General features: G+C 46.3%; 1 protein-coding gene across 2 annotated transcripts in view; it reads right to left on the bottom strand.

Moving 5' to 3' along the window:
- The window catches only part of GAB2 (GRB2 associated binding protein 2), a 92,023-nt gene extending 76,301 nt beyond the window's left edge, over positions 1-15,722 (bottom strand). For both annotated transcript variants that reach the window (XR_003533314.1, XM_027677572.1), the window contains exon 1: positions 15,591-15,722. Coding sequence is in view for 1 of the 2 variants with exons in the window: in XM_027677572.1 (XP_027533373.1) it covers positions 15,591-15,662 (72 nt within the window). In the remaining variant the exon portion in view is untranslated. The remainder of the gene's footprint in view (positions 1-15,590) is intronic.
- Between the last annotated feature and the right edge of the window lie 1,985 nt (positions 15,723-17,707).

The raw sequence follows: 17,707 nt of genomic DNA, 5'->3' as shown, positions 1-17,707 counted from the left end.
GCTGGAGCCAACACAGCTCTGTTTGGGGTCCACACTTTCCAGAAGCATTCAAGCCAAGATCTATTATTTAGAGAAAGAAGGTCTAGCCTGGAAGATCTCAAAAACTTTTGAGCTCCAGCACCTGGAAGATCTCAAAAATATTTGTAAACATTGGGGTTTGGCTCAAGTGCCTTTCTGTGTAGGAGGAGCATGGGGGAGAACACTTTCTGAGGCACAACCCAAATGTTATTCTGAAATTTAACAAGTTTGACTGATCCCTCTATTATTTTGCATTCCTTCATGCTTTAGGCTCCAGAAGATGCCTAAATATCCAAGTGCATAGGCTGTCAGCACAGCTTTTCCAGCCCAGCAGGAAGTAGGAGATATCTTCAGGGAGAGACTATTTTTGGAGAGTTATCCAATTCCAAACTAAGCCTTCAGACTTTTTGTTGTTATTATTCAGATTAAGACAGCAGAGTAGGAGAGCTGAGGCATTCCCACAGCAGATCACATCGCTCATACTGCCTGTTCTCAGTGGTGGAAGGGAGATCTTTGTGTGGATGCGGGACAGGACTGGAAATCCATGGGTAAGGTCCTGGCGTTTTTTGAGGTCCTGAGCTGATACGTGGGCACTTTGACATTTGGATGCAGTTGTGTTTAAATTTCAAAAATCAGTTTTTAATTCTGCACAACAACTTGGCTTCACACAAGATAAGGATTGAGAAGACTATTTTCCCTTTTACCCAAAACACTCCAAGTGAAAAACACGTATAAGACAAAGAATTACATTACAATAGCCTTGCACATTACCCAACATGTCTCTAGAATCAGCAGCCAAGTGTAGGACACCCCAGAGTCCCCCTGCTGAACAACTGGATCATGCTAAATTAATTGCAACATCCAGTACTCATTTTTTTTGCTTTTACAACTCCTATTTTATACATTAAAAAGTGTTTAATAGCCATCCCTCAGCTTATTCCTTAAGATTAATAAGTCAAAACAGAAACACTAGGGAGCATGCAATAAAAAAATAAAATACTAAAACACCCTTGGTTGAATTTAATTTCTATTAGAATCCTTAGTCATGACGGAAATGTATTTATAACCACAAACCTTCACTAAATTATCTTAACAGCCTCTAGCTGTTGCGCTAATGGCCAAAACAGCACAGTAAATTACTGTTTCACCGTACAAAATTATACACATCACTATTATACCATGTTTTAGTTCCAGCCTCTCAAAACCAGACCAAAATTTATTCTTATTACCCAACCGAGTTTGCCCGCCAGCACATGCGTGTGCCCTGCCACGTGTTTACTCCCGAAAGAGAATAAATCCACCGATTTTGGCACCAATGCCCCGCCCTGCCCACAACACCAGCTCACCTTTTCTCCCTCCTTTCCCACGTCTGACTGACTTTCTACTCATCCGGTTTTCCTGTCTGGCAGCTGGACTGAGTTTTTAAACTGACTGAATTCACTCCTAACCTCATCCAAAAACTTCAAGGAAAGACATGTGCAAGGTAAACCTGGCTCAGAAAACTTGGACTTTCTCAATACAAGACTTTTGGGACGCAGCCTAGAAATGGGAAGATGAAGATGAGACTGAAGGATGTTGGTGTCTGGTTCCCAGCTCTGCGATGGACTTGTTGCAGGCCCTGAAAGATTCACTTAATCCCTATACACTGTAATTTCCTATTTATGTAGCAGGGCCAGTGAAGATCCAAGAGTCCAGCAAGCAACCTGGCAGAACAAGGGTGGAAAGGTTGGAAATCCACTGAGTGTCCAACACCTTCCACCAACTCTTTGCTCTGTTGGGATGTGCAAAGCCAAAATAATTTGTGTTTACAACTCTCCTCAGTACTATAATGCCAAGACCTTGGAATATTCAGGGTAGGTAGAGGAGTACTACTGAGAGTTGAAAGTGCAAGGACCAAAACTTGGGGGAAAGAAAATTAACTCAAGCCCAGCCCACCCCACTGGGCTCTGGGGACAAAAGGGATAAAGGTGGCACAATGGAAGAAGCAGATATAATGTCCAGTAATATACACCAACTGGGAATGGATGTCTGAGATACAACTTGGAGAGCACCAGAGCCATGTTTCTGATCATGCTCTGCTGTCTGGTTTTCCAGCAAACTGGTATTTTGTTGGTTTTCGGGATTTTTTAAAAATACATATACAAAGTCAAAAGTCTCCCATGCTTTGAAGGAAAGAAATTCAAGGACAGTTTTGACCAGGTCCTTCCACACCGAAAAAGTAAGGTTAAACCTTGCCTAAATTACAGCTGATTCAGCAGTAATGCACACAGCAGAGAGGAACATGTAAACCCTAAACACGTCATTTTGGCTTCTCACCTTCCTCCACAACACGAGCTACGGTTGGTTAGTGCAAGGCTTCAGGTACAAAGAAATGCAAAGAATAGGCTTTAAAAGCTCTTAATTACAAATGCAAATCTTGAAGCTTCTCATCCCCAAGTGGTATTCAACAACTCAATTCTATCTGAAATTCTAAATGTGTCAGAGTAGCAGGTCCATGCTTCACCCCAATGGCCTTAATGACAACACCTAACAGCACTGAGTTGGTCATGGCAGACTCTTTCAAGAAGCAGGATGAACAGAGAAAAATCACCAACTAAACACTTTCATCAAACACCCTACTTAACTGAAAACTCATACAAAAAGCCTCATAAACATCCTATGCATTGCATAAGACAGGATTTGCTTTACATCCTTTTTGCAGCTCCAGCCTAGACCAACACATGAGGCCGTTTCCATCTGTCCCAAGACAAATACTCATTGTTAACTGCACCGTGAACATCTAACACTACTGAGCATAGAGTATTTTGTGAAGCAACATCCATGACACCAATCTGTAAGACTCCCTGCCTTCTGCTGCATGCGAACTGCCTTCAGTATTAAACAAAAAGAAACAAAAAAAAAAACCTGTGGACAACCTTCTTCTCGAGACATGACTCTGCCTTGAAACCTCACTCCTTGAAACACCTCCCCGTGACAACGTATGATACACCAGCCCACCTGCATGCCAGCTGGCTCTACTGATTTGATGCTAAAGGGAGTGTATTGATTGATTCCCAGTCAATGCCTCAACCAACATGTTTTGCAAGTGTTTGAGACAATGGCCTGATCCCTTCAGGCCCTCCCTTGGGTTGACTTTGAAGGGAATGTAAGGCAGTTGCTGAAAACGGCTCTGGGAGCAACTCTATGGATATGGTGCTGAATCGAGCTAGTCTCAGATCAAAGGATGCCCATTACAGGCGGCAACTGTGAAAAGAAAAGTGGAGGGAGCCCCATTCCTTGGAAAGACCCGCCCTCAAATGTCTGACTGGTTTAAACCTCAAAATACCATTTTTTTCCTTCCCAGTGTTTTCTTCATGGTATCAACTTCTAAAATTGCAGATATTCGCATTATTCATGTCTCATCTACTTTAAAAGGTGCAAATTCAGAGTTGGTAGGAGGAGGCATGTTTCTCCCCCATCACACATCAACAGCAGAGTCAGAACTTGCTGAAGGATGAAGAAACAAAAAGATCTTACGAGCTTTAACATCTGTGAGCAGCTCCTTGTCTGCATTTGATGCTGAGGGATCAGACACATCTAATCATCTCTTCTGAGTGCAAATCTCCCCTCTCCAAGAGTGGATTCAGGTTATAGGTTGGGATGCCTCTCTCTTTGGTGATGTGCCAAACACTTTGAGCCACCTCCTGGAAGAAGGACCCTGGAGTGCTCACATAAGAAGTCTCAGAAGCCAAGCTAAAATGCTAACCCTCTGCTGTGTGGATTGCAGCCCTGTGGACTTTTATCAGGGCACTTTCTCATTCGCTTTCTTTGAAAGGTGGCCGTCCTTCACTGCAGGCCTGTTGTGTAAAGCTTTCTCAGGCTCCTAATCACTTTCGTCACCCTTCTGCAAAGATGCTGGTGTCAGGGGTCCACCCACATACACTTTGCTGCAGGATAAAGTCCTGATTGCTGGCAGGAAAACTCCCTGCTCCCTGTCCTGACTCACTCCATGCACACAGAGGGCTCAGAGAGGGACCTGCACAGTCAGGGCTTAGTTCAAACCTCAATCCCCAATTTCAAGCCTTGAGCAGGGACCAATCAACATAATTTCTCAGCATCTCCTGCTTAGCACTACCAGAAGGAGCCCATACACTCCCTGTCATTCCCTATACCCTGTATCTTCTGCATTTCTTCTTTTTATTTCTTTCATTTACATTATTTATTCTCCTCCCTCAAGGGCTTTAAGAAGCCACGATTACAGAGTGCTCACTGTGTGCCTGGCTGCCACTATGGATAACATAAAGCCATGCTGGAGGTAGTAGCAGGGCTCAGCCGCCAACTCTGCTCCCCTCTCTCCTGCCACCCCAGCCCTGTGCCCTGACCCCCAAAACAATGAGCCCTTCTATTTCCCACAGCTCCACTGGAAACTCCGGTTTGACGTTACGTGTGGTGGACAGTGGGCGAGGCAGACAGGGAAGGCGAGAGGGGGGTAGAACACAAGCCTCAAGTCATCGATTCTTCTTGGGTCAAAGAAAATGAGGTTTTCCTGGGAGCTTCCTATCTGGAGGGAGCTATTTAGGAACAACACAGTGACTCAGAATCAAAGGAGCTGTGTGCGGTGTTGATGGCATGGAAGCAGAGCGGCTGTTTTATGCTGGCAGTAAGTCAGAAGGGGCATTTACAGAGGGGCATTTATGGAGGGGACATGAAGAAGAAAAGGCACCGGGGAGACCTCGTTGCAGCCTTCCAGCACTTAAAGGGAGCTTACAAAAGAGCAACTTATTACACAGGCAGATAGTGACAGGACAAGGGGAATGGTTTTAAACTAAAAGAGGATATATTTAGATTAGACGCTAAAAAGAAATTCTTTCCTGTGAGGGTGGTGAGGCATTGGAGCAGGTTGCCCAGAGAAACTGTGGATGCCCCATCCCTGGAAGTGTTCAAGGTCAGGCTGGATGCGTCTTTAAGCAACCTGGTCTCGTGGAAGGTGTTTCTGCCCAGGGCAAGGGGGTTGGAACTAGATGACCTTTAAGGTCCCTTCCAACCCAAACCATTCTGTGATTCTATGATTCTATGACTTACTGTGTTTGACCCTTCTTGTGCTGGAAGACTCTCAAACAGAGCACCTGTGTGAGAGCAGCATGAGAAGAAAGGAGATCTGGAGTTGCTGAGGTGGCCTCTACAGGGGTGGTAAAGGGGACTTTTAAATGGAAGGGCAATGAAGGTGGACCAAAACCCTGAGCTGAATTAGCCAACCTTTCCTTTTCCATGGGCACTGTTTCAAGTCAAGAGCTTCGAGGGAGCAGTAAAACCACATATTCCCCTCTACAAATAAACAAAAGAAATCCAAAAGATCCTTAAATAAGCACGTGGATGAAGATCTGAAGAACAGATTGGTAGCAATGACTAATAACCCCATTTAGCATCATTATTGACATTACTATGAGATAAAAAAAGGCAGATAAACGTAATCATCATCCAGTTCAACAGCAGCACACAGTACGAGACCTACGGTGTACAAAAAACATGGCTCTTTGAAGCTGAAAATTTACAAGACACCTCAGTGTCACCAGAGGAGAGGAGAGAAAGGAACATTTACTAGTCAGTTTTGGAAACAAGACATAATCCCTGTTTGGGTATTATGTTAAGTGGCCAGAAAGTTGGTTTAGCAAGTCAACTTGCAACCTCTGGCAGTCACACCAAAGTCCATGGGGATGTTCTGACGGTCAGCGAGGAACCCGAATGGGCAAGGCAGCAGCTGGGATCATCAGCAAAACTTAATCACTGAAAACCTATGAAATGCAGAGGACCACAAATCTTTGACTCAAAATGTTATTTCCATCTTACCATATGGATGCAGGAGCTGGAACTCCACCAAAGAGATGTCTAAACGCCTTCCAAAGCAAACGCCTTTGGAAAACACCAGGTTTAAATGGAATAAGATGCATAACAAGTACCAAGATCCTATTAGGACAGCATCTTTGATCCAGGAGACATGATGGAAATAGTTTGGACATGTCCAAAAGGCATTAAAAAGCAAAAGAAATAATAAATAATAATTAAAAAAAAAAACAAACCAGAAGATATTTCTGTCAATAGATTCTCATTTCAATCAATAGATTATTATTTCTGCCAACAGAGAGACCAAACATACAGGATTTAAAGATTCAGAGGCCATGTGAAAAAGAGTCTGGAGTAGGTAGAGACAGAAAAGCTTTTCAAGCAACAGAAAAGAAGCAGCAATCTGAACACTTAATTCAGAAATGTCTAAAAGCTGTTCTCAACTGGTCCTGCCTCAAAGCCAGATTTAAACTATAAATAAAAATGTCCCATTTCTGGCCCAAGAGTGACCTTCCTATCCTGAACACACATCGTTTTGGTGTAAGAATATTCACATTTGGATGGAGAAGTTCATTTCTAGGTATTGGTGTAATGCAGACAACCAGACTGATGCAAGATTTCCCAGATCATAACCTTCTCCAGGAAAACTGCACAAGAGCTCAGAAGAAAATAGGAACCAAATATGAAAAGACAAATCCAGAGATGAAATCACCCTCCCAGGTTGCTGGACTTAGTCCAGATTCATTGGAGAAATAGGCACCACTGGCTATCTTACACAGCAAGAAACATATGCTTCCAACACTCAGATTTTCCTCCTGTCCTTTAAAGGTACAGCTTGCAGGCTAAAGATAACTAGGATAAATTTTTTTGACCAAAGCTGATTTTTACTTATTTAATATTATTTTTTTTAATTCTCTATTTAAACACAGCATGTATTTAAGTCGCTGTATGGCTAGGTATGATCAATGACATATTGTACGATGGCACTGTGCAGGCTTGCATGCTGACCTTGAGGAATTCCTCTTTGTACACCATGTACCTGAGAGCATTGTCCAAACACTTCTTGAACTCTGTCAGGCTTAGTGCTGTGACCACTTGCCTGGGAGCCTGTTCCAGTGTCCAACTACCAAAAAAAAAGAGGTGAATACCTTTTCCTAATATCTAACTTAAACCTTCCCTGATACAGCTTCATTCTCTCAGGTCCTGTCATTGCTCACCACAGAGAAGAGATCAGTGTCTGCCCTTCCTCTTCCCCTCTCAAGGAAGTTGTAACTATGATGAGGTCTCCCCTCAGTCTCCTCTTCTCCAGGCTGAACTGACCTCAGCCACTCCTCATACGGCTTCCCCTCAAGGCCCTTTACCATCTTCATTGCCCTCCTTTGAATGCTCTCTAATAGCTTAATATCTTTCTTGTATTGTGGTGCCCAACACTGCACACAATATTCAAGTTGAGGCTGCCCCAGTGCAAAGCAGAGCAGGACAATCCTCTCCCTCGACCGGCTGGCAATGCTTTGCCTGATGCCCCCCTGGACACGGTTGGCCCTCCTGGCTGCCAGGGCACTGCTGATTCATATTCAACTTGCCACAGACCAGGACACCCAGGTCTCTTTCCCAGCACTGCTTTCCAGCATCTCATTCCCCAGTCTGTACAAACACCCATGGTTAGCCCATCCCAGGTGAAGAATCCAGCACTTTCCCTTGTTGAACTTCACCTGGTTGGTGATTGCCCAGTCCTCTAATTTGTCCAGGTCTCTCTGCAGGCCGTCCCTACCTTTGAGGGAGTCAACAGCTCCTCAATTTAGTATTATCAACAAACTTACTTAGTTTCCCTTCGAGTCCTGCATCCAAGTCATTTATGAAGATGTTGAAGAGCAGTGGCCCTAACATTGAGTCCTGCAGAACCCCATTAATGACCAGTCACCGGCCATGCTCTCCACTGGCTCCATCCATACAGTCTCCCACATTCACTGCCAATTTGCTGCTGGTTTAACCCGTGATAATCACATGATAACCACAATGCTGGTTTCACTTGGCAGCAAGGTGTTCAGGTGCTGATCCAAATTCTCCAGATTCTGACAGAAAAAGCCTAAGGAGGAGCAAGCTGACCTGTCCCTCTGCAAGAGGGACCAGCATTTCCAGACCAGCAGCTCTGAAAGCTTTTGTGTAAAAGCATCAAGTCATGGTAGGATATTAAGACAGTGGTTTGCAAGAGTGTAAACAAGTCACTTCTAACCCCTTTGTCTTCTCAGCTGGGGCGAGAGACTAGAAAAGACAAACAAAAAACCAACCCAGCCTTTCTCTTCTCAGCTCCTCTCAAGGTGGCATCACTATATACTGGGGAAGGACCAGAGATAAGACACAGAGACCATCTGATGTACAAACAAGAATGAGGATTTTTCCTTTCTCAACCTATTTTTATTATTTAAACAGAATTACAGGAACTATTGCTAAACTGTGGAGATACCAACTGAAACTTTGGAGGTCAGGTCTGCCCTTAGCTTAATTATCTGCATGAGGAATGCTACTGTAGGTGCTGCTCAGTGATCCATAGAAGAGATTCAGGATGTTCCAGGAGACTTTCTGGATGCTCAGCAACTTTGAGAGCCTCTCTAGAGCCAGGTGCCCCAGCTGGTGGCATGGGCCAGGATCTCTACAGCCCAATGACAGGGCCAAGCTTCCTGCTCACAGCTCTGGATGAAGAAATCACAACAGTCTGCATTAACATGATGCCTCTCGACCAAACGATATGCCTATGTGTGCCGCCATTAAAATTCCATAAAATTACCCAGCCTAAGGATGGTGTGGGATAATAAGCATTTGCATACTGTTGATCCTGGGTTTAAACTCTTTTTGCCCAAATCTTTGGCAGGATGGGTCTACTTCAAGGAGAAAGGCTAAGAGGTGGAGAGGCTGTGCAGAACTGCAGCAAAACTTCTTCCAGCTCTATATCTGCTCTCTGTGCAGCCTGAAGTAAATCAAATCTCTCTTCCTTATTTCTCATACCTCCTACGACAGGGATAGATACATTTTGTCACCACTGTTAGGTGATGCAAGATCCACCTAAGTATTATGAGTTGGAAGTGAGACTTTAAAGACTTAAAGGAGTACTGAAAGAAAGGGCCATTTATATTAAAAGCAGTAATTACCAGATCTTTTGGATCAATTTATCTCAGAGAGCTGCCAGGTGACCTTGACACCCTCATCATGTAAATTCCCGCTAGAAGTATTATATACTTCTCTGGACCAGTTGCAATCCCTTACCATAGCTCCACACATCCCCAGTAGCCTGCAAGCAGCTCAGAAACCCCTGGATCAGGTAGAAACCATAAAGTCGAGTTCCCAGCTTGGGAATGACCCTGAGCATAAGTGAGCCAAATCACTGACTTGTCGCGTGCCTTGGTTTCCCCATCCGACCAGACCCTTCAGGGCAGATGTGGTCTCCCCAAACACCCAGAATATTCATCCCCAGTCCCAGTCACCTCAGCTGCTACTGTAATCCAAATAAATAATATTTCTTCTGCCTTTGAGTCACTACTATAATTTATGTGCTTCAGTCTGGTAAACACTATTACATCATGTCTTGCATCTGATACTTGCTAAAAGAAAAAGAGAAAAAAAAATGGTTTCAATATCACTCCTGCTTTCAAAGAGAAATGAAGCCAGCTTCCTCATACACTTTCCCTAAGTATTGCTCATCTTAAGTTCAACCTGTGCTTTGCCACCATCAATCTTTTACATTCACTGTGGAGTGCCAGGACCATCACCCTGCTCTGAAGTCATGACAGATAGCTGGAGATTCACTCAAGCTGTCTCAGCAAAGCCAAAGTATCAGGAAAATACACTGGTTTCACTCCCCACACAATACACATACTCCTTACCTCTATGGGCATGTCCACCTCGATCGATGTAATGCACCTCGGGAAGACATGCAGGTTAGCCCTGACCAAACTACTTTGAGTTTTAGCAGTTGAAGAGCTGCCCTAGCACAGCACTTCTCCCAGGCTGCTTGTGTTGGCAGCAAACAAAACAAGGACTACCCACCTTCACAGGAAGCTGGCTAATGCAGTCCGCTTGCTTCTGAGAGGCTGGGGTTTGTCACAGAGGTATAAGAAACACTGGGCTGAAGGCACCTCAGGAGGTCTCTACCCCAGCCTTGCATTTGAGGTTCCAGGCCAGCTGGAATTTTTTCTAGCCAAGTCTTGAAAACCTCCAAAGACTGCAGCCTCTCTGGGAACTTGCTCTTCTATATCATGACCCTCTTACTGGAGAGGCTTCCATAAGACCCAGCGTGAACCTCCAAAGCTGGGTTGTGGTTTGTCATCTGCTACAACCAAGAAGAGTTTGACTCCATCATCCCCATAACCATCCTTCAAGTATCTGCATGTTATTAGATCACAAGTATCACAATGACAATACATCGCCGTCTGACTGTTTCCAGAAAATGTTAAGTGGGCAAAGGAATATGGCCACACACTCAAGCAAAATGACCCCAAGAGAAGGTTGAAGGGAAGAGGTCGTGTGTTTTGACTCATCAGCAATGATGCAGCAGAGAAACAAGTTACAGAGAGGGACCTTTGTGCAGCGTTGCACAAGAGAGCTGGTGTGGCAGGAGTGCTGGCAGGCACTGCCCTTGCAAACAAAATGCACCCCTTGACCTGCAAAACCTTCTCTGGTGGAGCAAGTGTTCATCCCTTCTCTGAATCATTTGGCTGATGACAACAGCTAAAACATCTAAATCAGGCCAGGAGATTACATGGGAGGAGCAGGCAGCTTCACAGCTGGCGTAAGTGTGAAGTCATGAATTGCTGTCAAAACTTTCTAAAAAGAACTTGTCAAAGGACTTCCCTGAGTCCCATCAGTAGACCCAGGTGACATAATTTGTGCCCTTAAGCCTCTCTGCTATCCCTCCCTGGATCCAGGCTCAAAATCCATAAATTCACCTAAACTAGCACTGGAAGGAACTTTTGGAGAATTTGTCAAATTTATTCCACTGCCTCAAAACAGGATCAGCTCTCTGAAGAGTTTGGCCAACCTGAGCTTCAAAATTGCCACGATGGAGACTCCAACCCCATCCCAAACCATCTGTTCCACTGCTTCACTTCTCTGGCAATCAGATATTAGGAAGTTTTTCCTAACACTTGTTTCTCTTGCTGCAGTTCAAGCTCAGCACTTCTTGGCCTCCTACCATTGGCCATGCAGAGCAGTTTACTCCCTTCCCCTTCACAGATACCTTAGACATACTCAGTGACTGCTACTTCTCCTCTCAGCCCTCTCATCCCTAAACAACCTCATTTCCTTCAGTCTTTCTATGTTTCCTAGGTTTCTGCTCATTTTTGGGTGCTTTTCTCTGGAGTCTCTGCAACCATTTCCTATTTTTGGTAGAGGGGAGCATCCCGAATTAGGCATGGCACAGCTGAACATGAGAATGACCCATTAAAAGTCCTTAGAGAGAAGAGGGGGAAAAAAAGAGATAATTTTGCACAATATCCATCTTTTGTATTTTGTTGCACAATAAAGGGATGTTCTTTTTTCCCCCTCCTATAAAATTTCACCCCAACTAGCACCATGTCAAACTCCACCTGGCACCTCCACCATTTGAGCAGCCTATAACATCTCTGCTCCAGTGGTCCTACTTAGTCCACATCCCACATTCTCATTTAAGGAGGACATCCTTGCTACGCATTTCAGGTGGGATATGAAGAACCAAAAGAAGCCCTTCATCAGGGAGTTACCCTAGGAATAGGACTATGATCAGTAAATTAGTCCATTATACCCCCCTTAACCTCTTCTTGCTCACCCCATTGAAGAGGAGCAGCTCTTCCAATGACCTTGATTAAACTTCTTCTGCTTGATGCAAAAACAACCACTGATGCACAAAGCTAAACTCCCCCCGGTTAAACCAGACAGGGGAAAAAAAAACAAAACCCAAAGCATTAAAGCATTGTAAAATCAGTACACGATGAGAAGCTTTTGTTTTAGTCAGAACTGCAGACATACATCTCAGCCAGACAGAAAATACTCTGACTTCACGGTACATAAATGAGCAGGCAGAGTGCACTGATCTAACGATAGGGAGCTGAGCTGCTCTACGACAGCAGTTATTTTTCACATTGCTTGTCTGCCAGACAGTCCACCCCCGAACCCCATCGTGCTGGGCAGCGGACAGACACAAAACACCACTCTAAACCCACGTCTAACACAGGAGAAAACAGACAGGCACGTCCAGCGGGAGAGGACCCAGAGACAGTGAGTCAGTACAGGACCGGCACAACATGCACTGGTCTTGGCTCATCGGTCACATAACTAAAGTCAAGGGTTTTGTTTAGGGATTGAGGTTTTTTTATTTTTTTTCATGGGTGTTTTAAGAAGGAGCCAGGAGGAGAATTAAAAGACAGTTCTGTGCTTTGTGGGTGCATACAAGAAGATCCTTCCATGCATGAAAATCAGAAGGGCAAAAGGTAGGGACAGACTTTTTAACAGAGTCTGTAGCAAGAGGAGATGGGGCAGTGCTTTTAAAATTGAAAGAGGGTAGAGTCAGACTAGATATAAGGAAGAACTTTTTTTACAGTGAGAGTGGTGAAACACTGGCACAGGTTGCCCAAAGAGATGGTGGATGCCCCGTCCCTGGAAACATTTAAGGCCAGGCTAGATGGGGCTCTGAGCAACCTAGTCTAGTTGAAGATGTCCCTGCTCATTGCAGGGGGGTTGGGCTAGATGAGCTTTAAATATCCCTTCCAATCCAAACCACTCTATGAATGTACGAAAGTGTTTGTCTGAAAAAAAGGAATCAAGCAAGTGGATGATGGAGCTTGGTGTCCCAAGCAGAACAGAGGTGGAAGGAGGTATTTTGGTACCTCTGTTACTTTTGACCTTCAGTTGCTTGCTTAGCTTTTATTAGCAATACTACAGTAGCACTTACAGCCAAACTGCCTAGGGTCTACATGAACCCCTGTCCACAGTTACAAGGCAGAAAAAAGGTACACTTTGTCTCAACCTTTAAGCAGTCATCGTTTGATCATTTGAATGTCCTCGCACAGAATAGAAACTAACACCACCAGTATTTCCCCGAGCATTGTACAAAGAGGTCCTACACAAAATATCCCACAATCTCACATAAACACAATCCTCTGAAGTGAAACAGAGCAGGTATTGCTGTAAACGCAGATTAACGCTGCAAGGATCAGATGTGGAGAAGAGTCCCCTTCCCTGATCACTCTGGATAGAAGTTAGAGAGAAAATTTAGCACTTTCCTCTCTTGCCAAAGATCTCCTTGAAAAATAAAAGCAAAACAAAACCAGGCTTATAAAAGCATAGCACTTCAAGGACAGCGTTAGCAACACACCCATGTGCAGACACGTACATTTGAAATGCATTTGTCAAAGAAAAAATAAATCTATCATCTACCCTGTGTCAATACAGCCAGGGCAGGAACTTCAAACCCGATTAGCAGCATCCTGCAGCCTGAGATTTCTCCTTTGAGGTCTCAAAGCAGAGTATAAAACTGAAGGTATAAGGAAAGTGGCAAAGCCAGTGATTCAGCGCCTTCCCTTTGAGGACGTACAAAAGCCAGCATAACACCACAGTGGCTGAAAACTCGCCTTTTGTGCATGAAAACCAAAGCCCAACTATGTGGGTTTGTTGTAGATGAAGGCAGACTTTACAGAAGTAAAGCCATCACCCTCAGGCTCTGTAACAGCAAGCTGCTCTGAACCACTATCGAACAGAACTTGATCAACACACCAACACCCTGAATACACACTGAAGCTATATAAACATAATAATATCAATAATAGTTCATTAAAAAGTAAAGGCAGGGGCACCACCAAATGAGACACAGTCCAAGCTAAGGCCAACATTTTCAAATCCAGCCTTTGATGCAGGAAGCTGGCGCAACTGGTGTGACTGGAAGGGAAGTCCCACTGACCACAGCACCGGGACCGCTCCAGCACAGAGATCCCCTAGAGTGACATCTGCCAAGCATCGCTTCCTGCCCCACAGAGGCTGCGTGGGATGGCCGGGCACATCTCAGTACAGCCGCATTTCCTCTTGGGGGAATGAGGACATTCTGAAAACATAGGTGGCTTGCAAAGCACTTTGGGATGTATCTGGATGAAAAGCACTCTTATGCACATCAATAATTAGCATTAACCGCTGGCGTGTCACACCCTCCATGTAGAGCATTTAGCAGATTTATTCAGCTCTTGCTGGAATGCCAGAGCACAAGGTGGATATTCAGATGGCAATGTGAGTGCCCTTTCATGGGGCAGATGCTGGGGAGCTAATGATGTTTGATGAGTTAAGGCCACTGGTGACTCAGGATCAGCAATTAGTTGATTTCTGCAGGAGGAAGGTGCTTTGCTCCATTAAGCTAAAAGCATTCTCCATAGTTCAGCATGCACAAAGGCATTCTGTCCATCTCCCATAAAGCCTGCCTATATTCATTAGGGGTTGATATTTCCCATATAAACACCCAGGTTTACCTTTGTCTCAGTACATTTTGGGGGACAAGGAGCAAAAAAACTGGATTCCCTAGCAGTTCCAACATGATACTTCCTCAAAGGGGATAAGGACACAAGGAAAGGACTGCCCAGAGTGACTGGACACACAGTCTAATGCAAAGGGATGTGGCATGACTGATGTCTACAGGGCTGAACCCATTTTGGACAAGGCTAATAGCACCACATCACAAATCAGACACCCCTCCAGTCCTGCTCTAGCCTGCAGCATGGGACTACAGACATCCATCTCCCTCTCAAGGGTAGGCAGTGATGCTTCCATCAATCAATAACAGGCACTGGGGAGACACCAGCTGCACTTGTTCTGCCTGCCATTCCCGAAATGCATACAGGCAAAAGCAAGGGGACCAAAGGATGACCTGGCTGGCATCCCCCCAAGAAGGGAGAGCATCCAGTTCTCTCCCAGAGGCTGTGTTCCAGTCAACTCAAGTCTGGCACAGGCTGGTCACTGGCATCAGTGAGTGGGACCCCAGCTTCATCCCAGGGAGCAATGTTGCCGAGTCATAGGATGGCAGTGCGTTTCTGAGCTCTAATGCTCGTGGTGCATGGCGGGACCGTCGGGTGGAGGGCGCAAAGAACAGTTATTTCTTTCAATGAGTGGGGAATGTGACAGAGCTGGCATTTGGACCCTCTTTTTACAACTTCTTTGAAGTGTTTGATCTCAGCCGCTAACGACACAAGGGCTATCCAAGCGCTACTGGTGCTACCTTCAAAGGGTTCGGACGTTCAATGATTAATAGGAACCGTGCGCGGGATGGGGGAGAGCGACTATTATGGGGATGTTGGGGGCGATCCAAGATGCGTTAGTACCTTTACTCCTTGGGACCAAGGTATTTCCAGCCTTCCCTAAAACACGCGACTTCAAAGGCGAGGGTGTGACCGTCGCAGGTCCCGGGTGAGCCCGGCCATCGCGGGGCGCAGCCAGAACGGCCCCAACATAGCGTGCCCCCTCCAGCTGCGGCCGTCATCTCCCACCCCACCACTGCGGGACAGGGGATAAGCCGGGGGGCTCAGAGATGCTCCCACCCTCTTTCCCCGAGCGGCGGGGAGCCACGACCAACCGTGCCGCGCCCGGGCAAGGGGCACCCCCGCCCTGCCGAGCCTCCGCGGCGCCGAGAGAGGCGGCGGCAGGTGCACCCGGGCTGGCGGCGGGGGAGCAGGGATGGAGGCGGAGGGGATGGATCCCGGCTTTCCCAGGGCCGGAGCAGGGATGAGATGGGGTGGGCTGAGACTTACGTATCTCCGCAACTTCTTCTCCGGCGGTGACTTTCGGAGCCAGCCCGAGCACACCACCTCCCCGCCGCTCATCGCGGCAGCCGGGCGCCGCCGGGCGCTGCCTCCGGGCGCTCAGCGCCGGCCGCGCCGGCCCATGGAGGAAGGGCGGGCAGGCGGGAGTGGGTGGGTGGGTGGGTGAGCGGATGGATGGGTGGGTGGGTGGAGGGAGGGATGGATGGGGGGGCGGCGAGCGCCTCCCCCCGCCGCCGCGGCCGCTCGGCTGCGAGCGGGGAAGCAGGAAACTGGCTCCTTCCCGGCTCACCACGCCTCCGCCCGCCCGGCGCCCCGCCAGCCCTGTTAAAGACACAAACCCCGCGGGGAGAGGGGCTGCCCAGCCCCACGCCGCTCTCGAGGGGCTGCCGCTCGTCCCTGTTCCCCCCGCACTGATACAGTGCCTGTAGAGAAACTTTATCCATACTGCAGCAGGTGATCTCCAGCAGCGCACCGTTGCCTTAATAAAAAAGTACACTCCCCCCCCAAACCCCTTCACTCCAAGGTTTCGTTACCCCAGGACCTTTCCTCTCTCTTGATGGAGAAGCTCCTTCTCCCCTCGGAAAGGTGAGGCTGGCTTTAGCCCCGCTGTGCTCAGGGGCTTGTGCCTGAGATGAAGGTGCCATAGGAAAACAAAGAGGTTGAGCAAGAAACAGCCAAACACTAGTGATGCCAAAAACCCTCTTGGAGAAAAGAAAAATAAAATTTAAAAAATTAAACAAACCAACAAAACCAACACAACCCGAGGGGAATCAATAAAAGCTTAGTATTTTATTATTGATTTTGAAGTAATGGAGCAATGGCCACGGAAAGGGGATTTGACTCATGCAGACAAGCCAGGTTTTGTATTACGGCACATTATACTCTGGCTGAGATTCACTATCATCTTTCAGATCTAGAAACATGGTACATTTCAAAGTCTGATCCTCTCCCCAGCTCAGGCAGCAATAAAGAGTCTCTCTACAGACCTGCAAGTTGGGTTATGCTCTAAACGTCCTTTCACTGCATTCTTTAAAGTAAAAACTTGGGCATGGTACCCATAAAAGCTGAGTCCTCTAAGCCCATGCTCACATGGAATACACAACCCAGGGTTGTTTGCTGGGGATGGATTTCTAAGACCTGTCTCTATACAGGAGCTCTGCCCCAAACCTGCTTGGGCACATTCAGTCATCCCTGCCTCAGCTTCTCTGCCTGTCCAACCTCTGTGGGCAGGGACGGTCCCTCCTTACGTGTTTGTGCCGTGGCTGGTGCAATAACAACTCCACGCTGGCTGGATGCTCTACTGCATGTCAAACAACAACAACCTTTATATAATGCCACTCGAGCAAGGATCTTGCATCACTTCAGAACAGTAATTGCAACTCGCAGTGCCTCTGGGAGGTAGGAACGACACCTCTTTTCAAGATGGGGACAGCATGGTTAAGCCATATGTTGTTTATCATCTTTGAGAATGCATAAAGCAGGGGAATAACCCCTTAAAGAACAAGTCAGTCATTTGTTAGGAATGTATTTTCTCAACGGCTTTGTTTTTCTGACAGTGAAATGCAAAGACTTCAAAAGGAAGATTTTTCTACCTTCTCATTACCCAAAGGAAGGATTTGATCCTATTCCAGTGCTGGGCAATCTCTGCACAGAGAGGCTGTGGTCAGATCAGCTCACCTATCTCTGCCAATGCAGCATGTGTGATGGAGCTGAGAGCAGGGGAGGATGGAGAGACCAGTTCTGTGCTGGCCTCAGCCAGCATTGCCTATTATTCAGTGCACTGGAGCTGTATCAATTTACACTGCATGAGAGCAAGAGTCCCACCTGCAAAATCCCCTGGGTTAGAGGAACTTTGCGCATTCGCAGGGAAAACTGTGTCCTGGTGACCTGCACTTGAGAGATCTTCCCAAAACACACAGTGATTTCAGGGAGGCCAGCGAGTCGCTGGGGATTTAGAAAGACTCCATCGAGAGCAGACAATCATGATTAATACACAGGTATCGTACAAAACTATTCCATGGTGTATGTTAATGATTCACAGGTTAGGAACTCACTCATACTGACACCAATGCAAAGTGGTATCAGTTTGAATACCAGTTGCAGAG

Source organism: Neopelma chrysocephalum, unplaced genomic scaffold (assembly GCF_003984885.1).
Source record: "Neopelma chrysocephalum unplaced genomic scaffold, ASM398488v2 Primary Assembly neopelma1_43, whole genome shotgun sequence".
NCBI lineage: Eukaryota > Metazoa > Chordata > Aves > Passeriformes > Pipridae > Neopelma > Neopelma chrysocephalum.
Note: the sequence above shows the minus strand (reverse complement) of the source record. Positions and strands in the feature narration are given on the sequence as shown.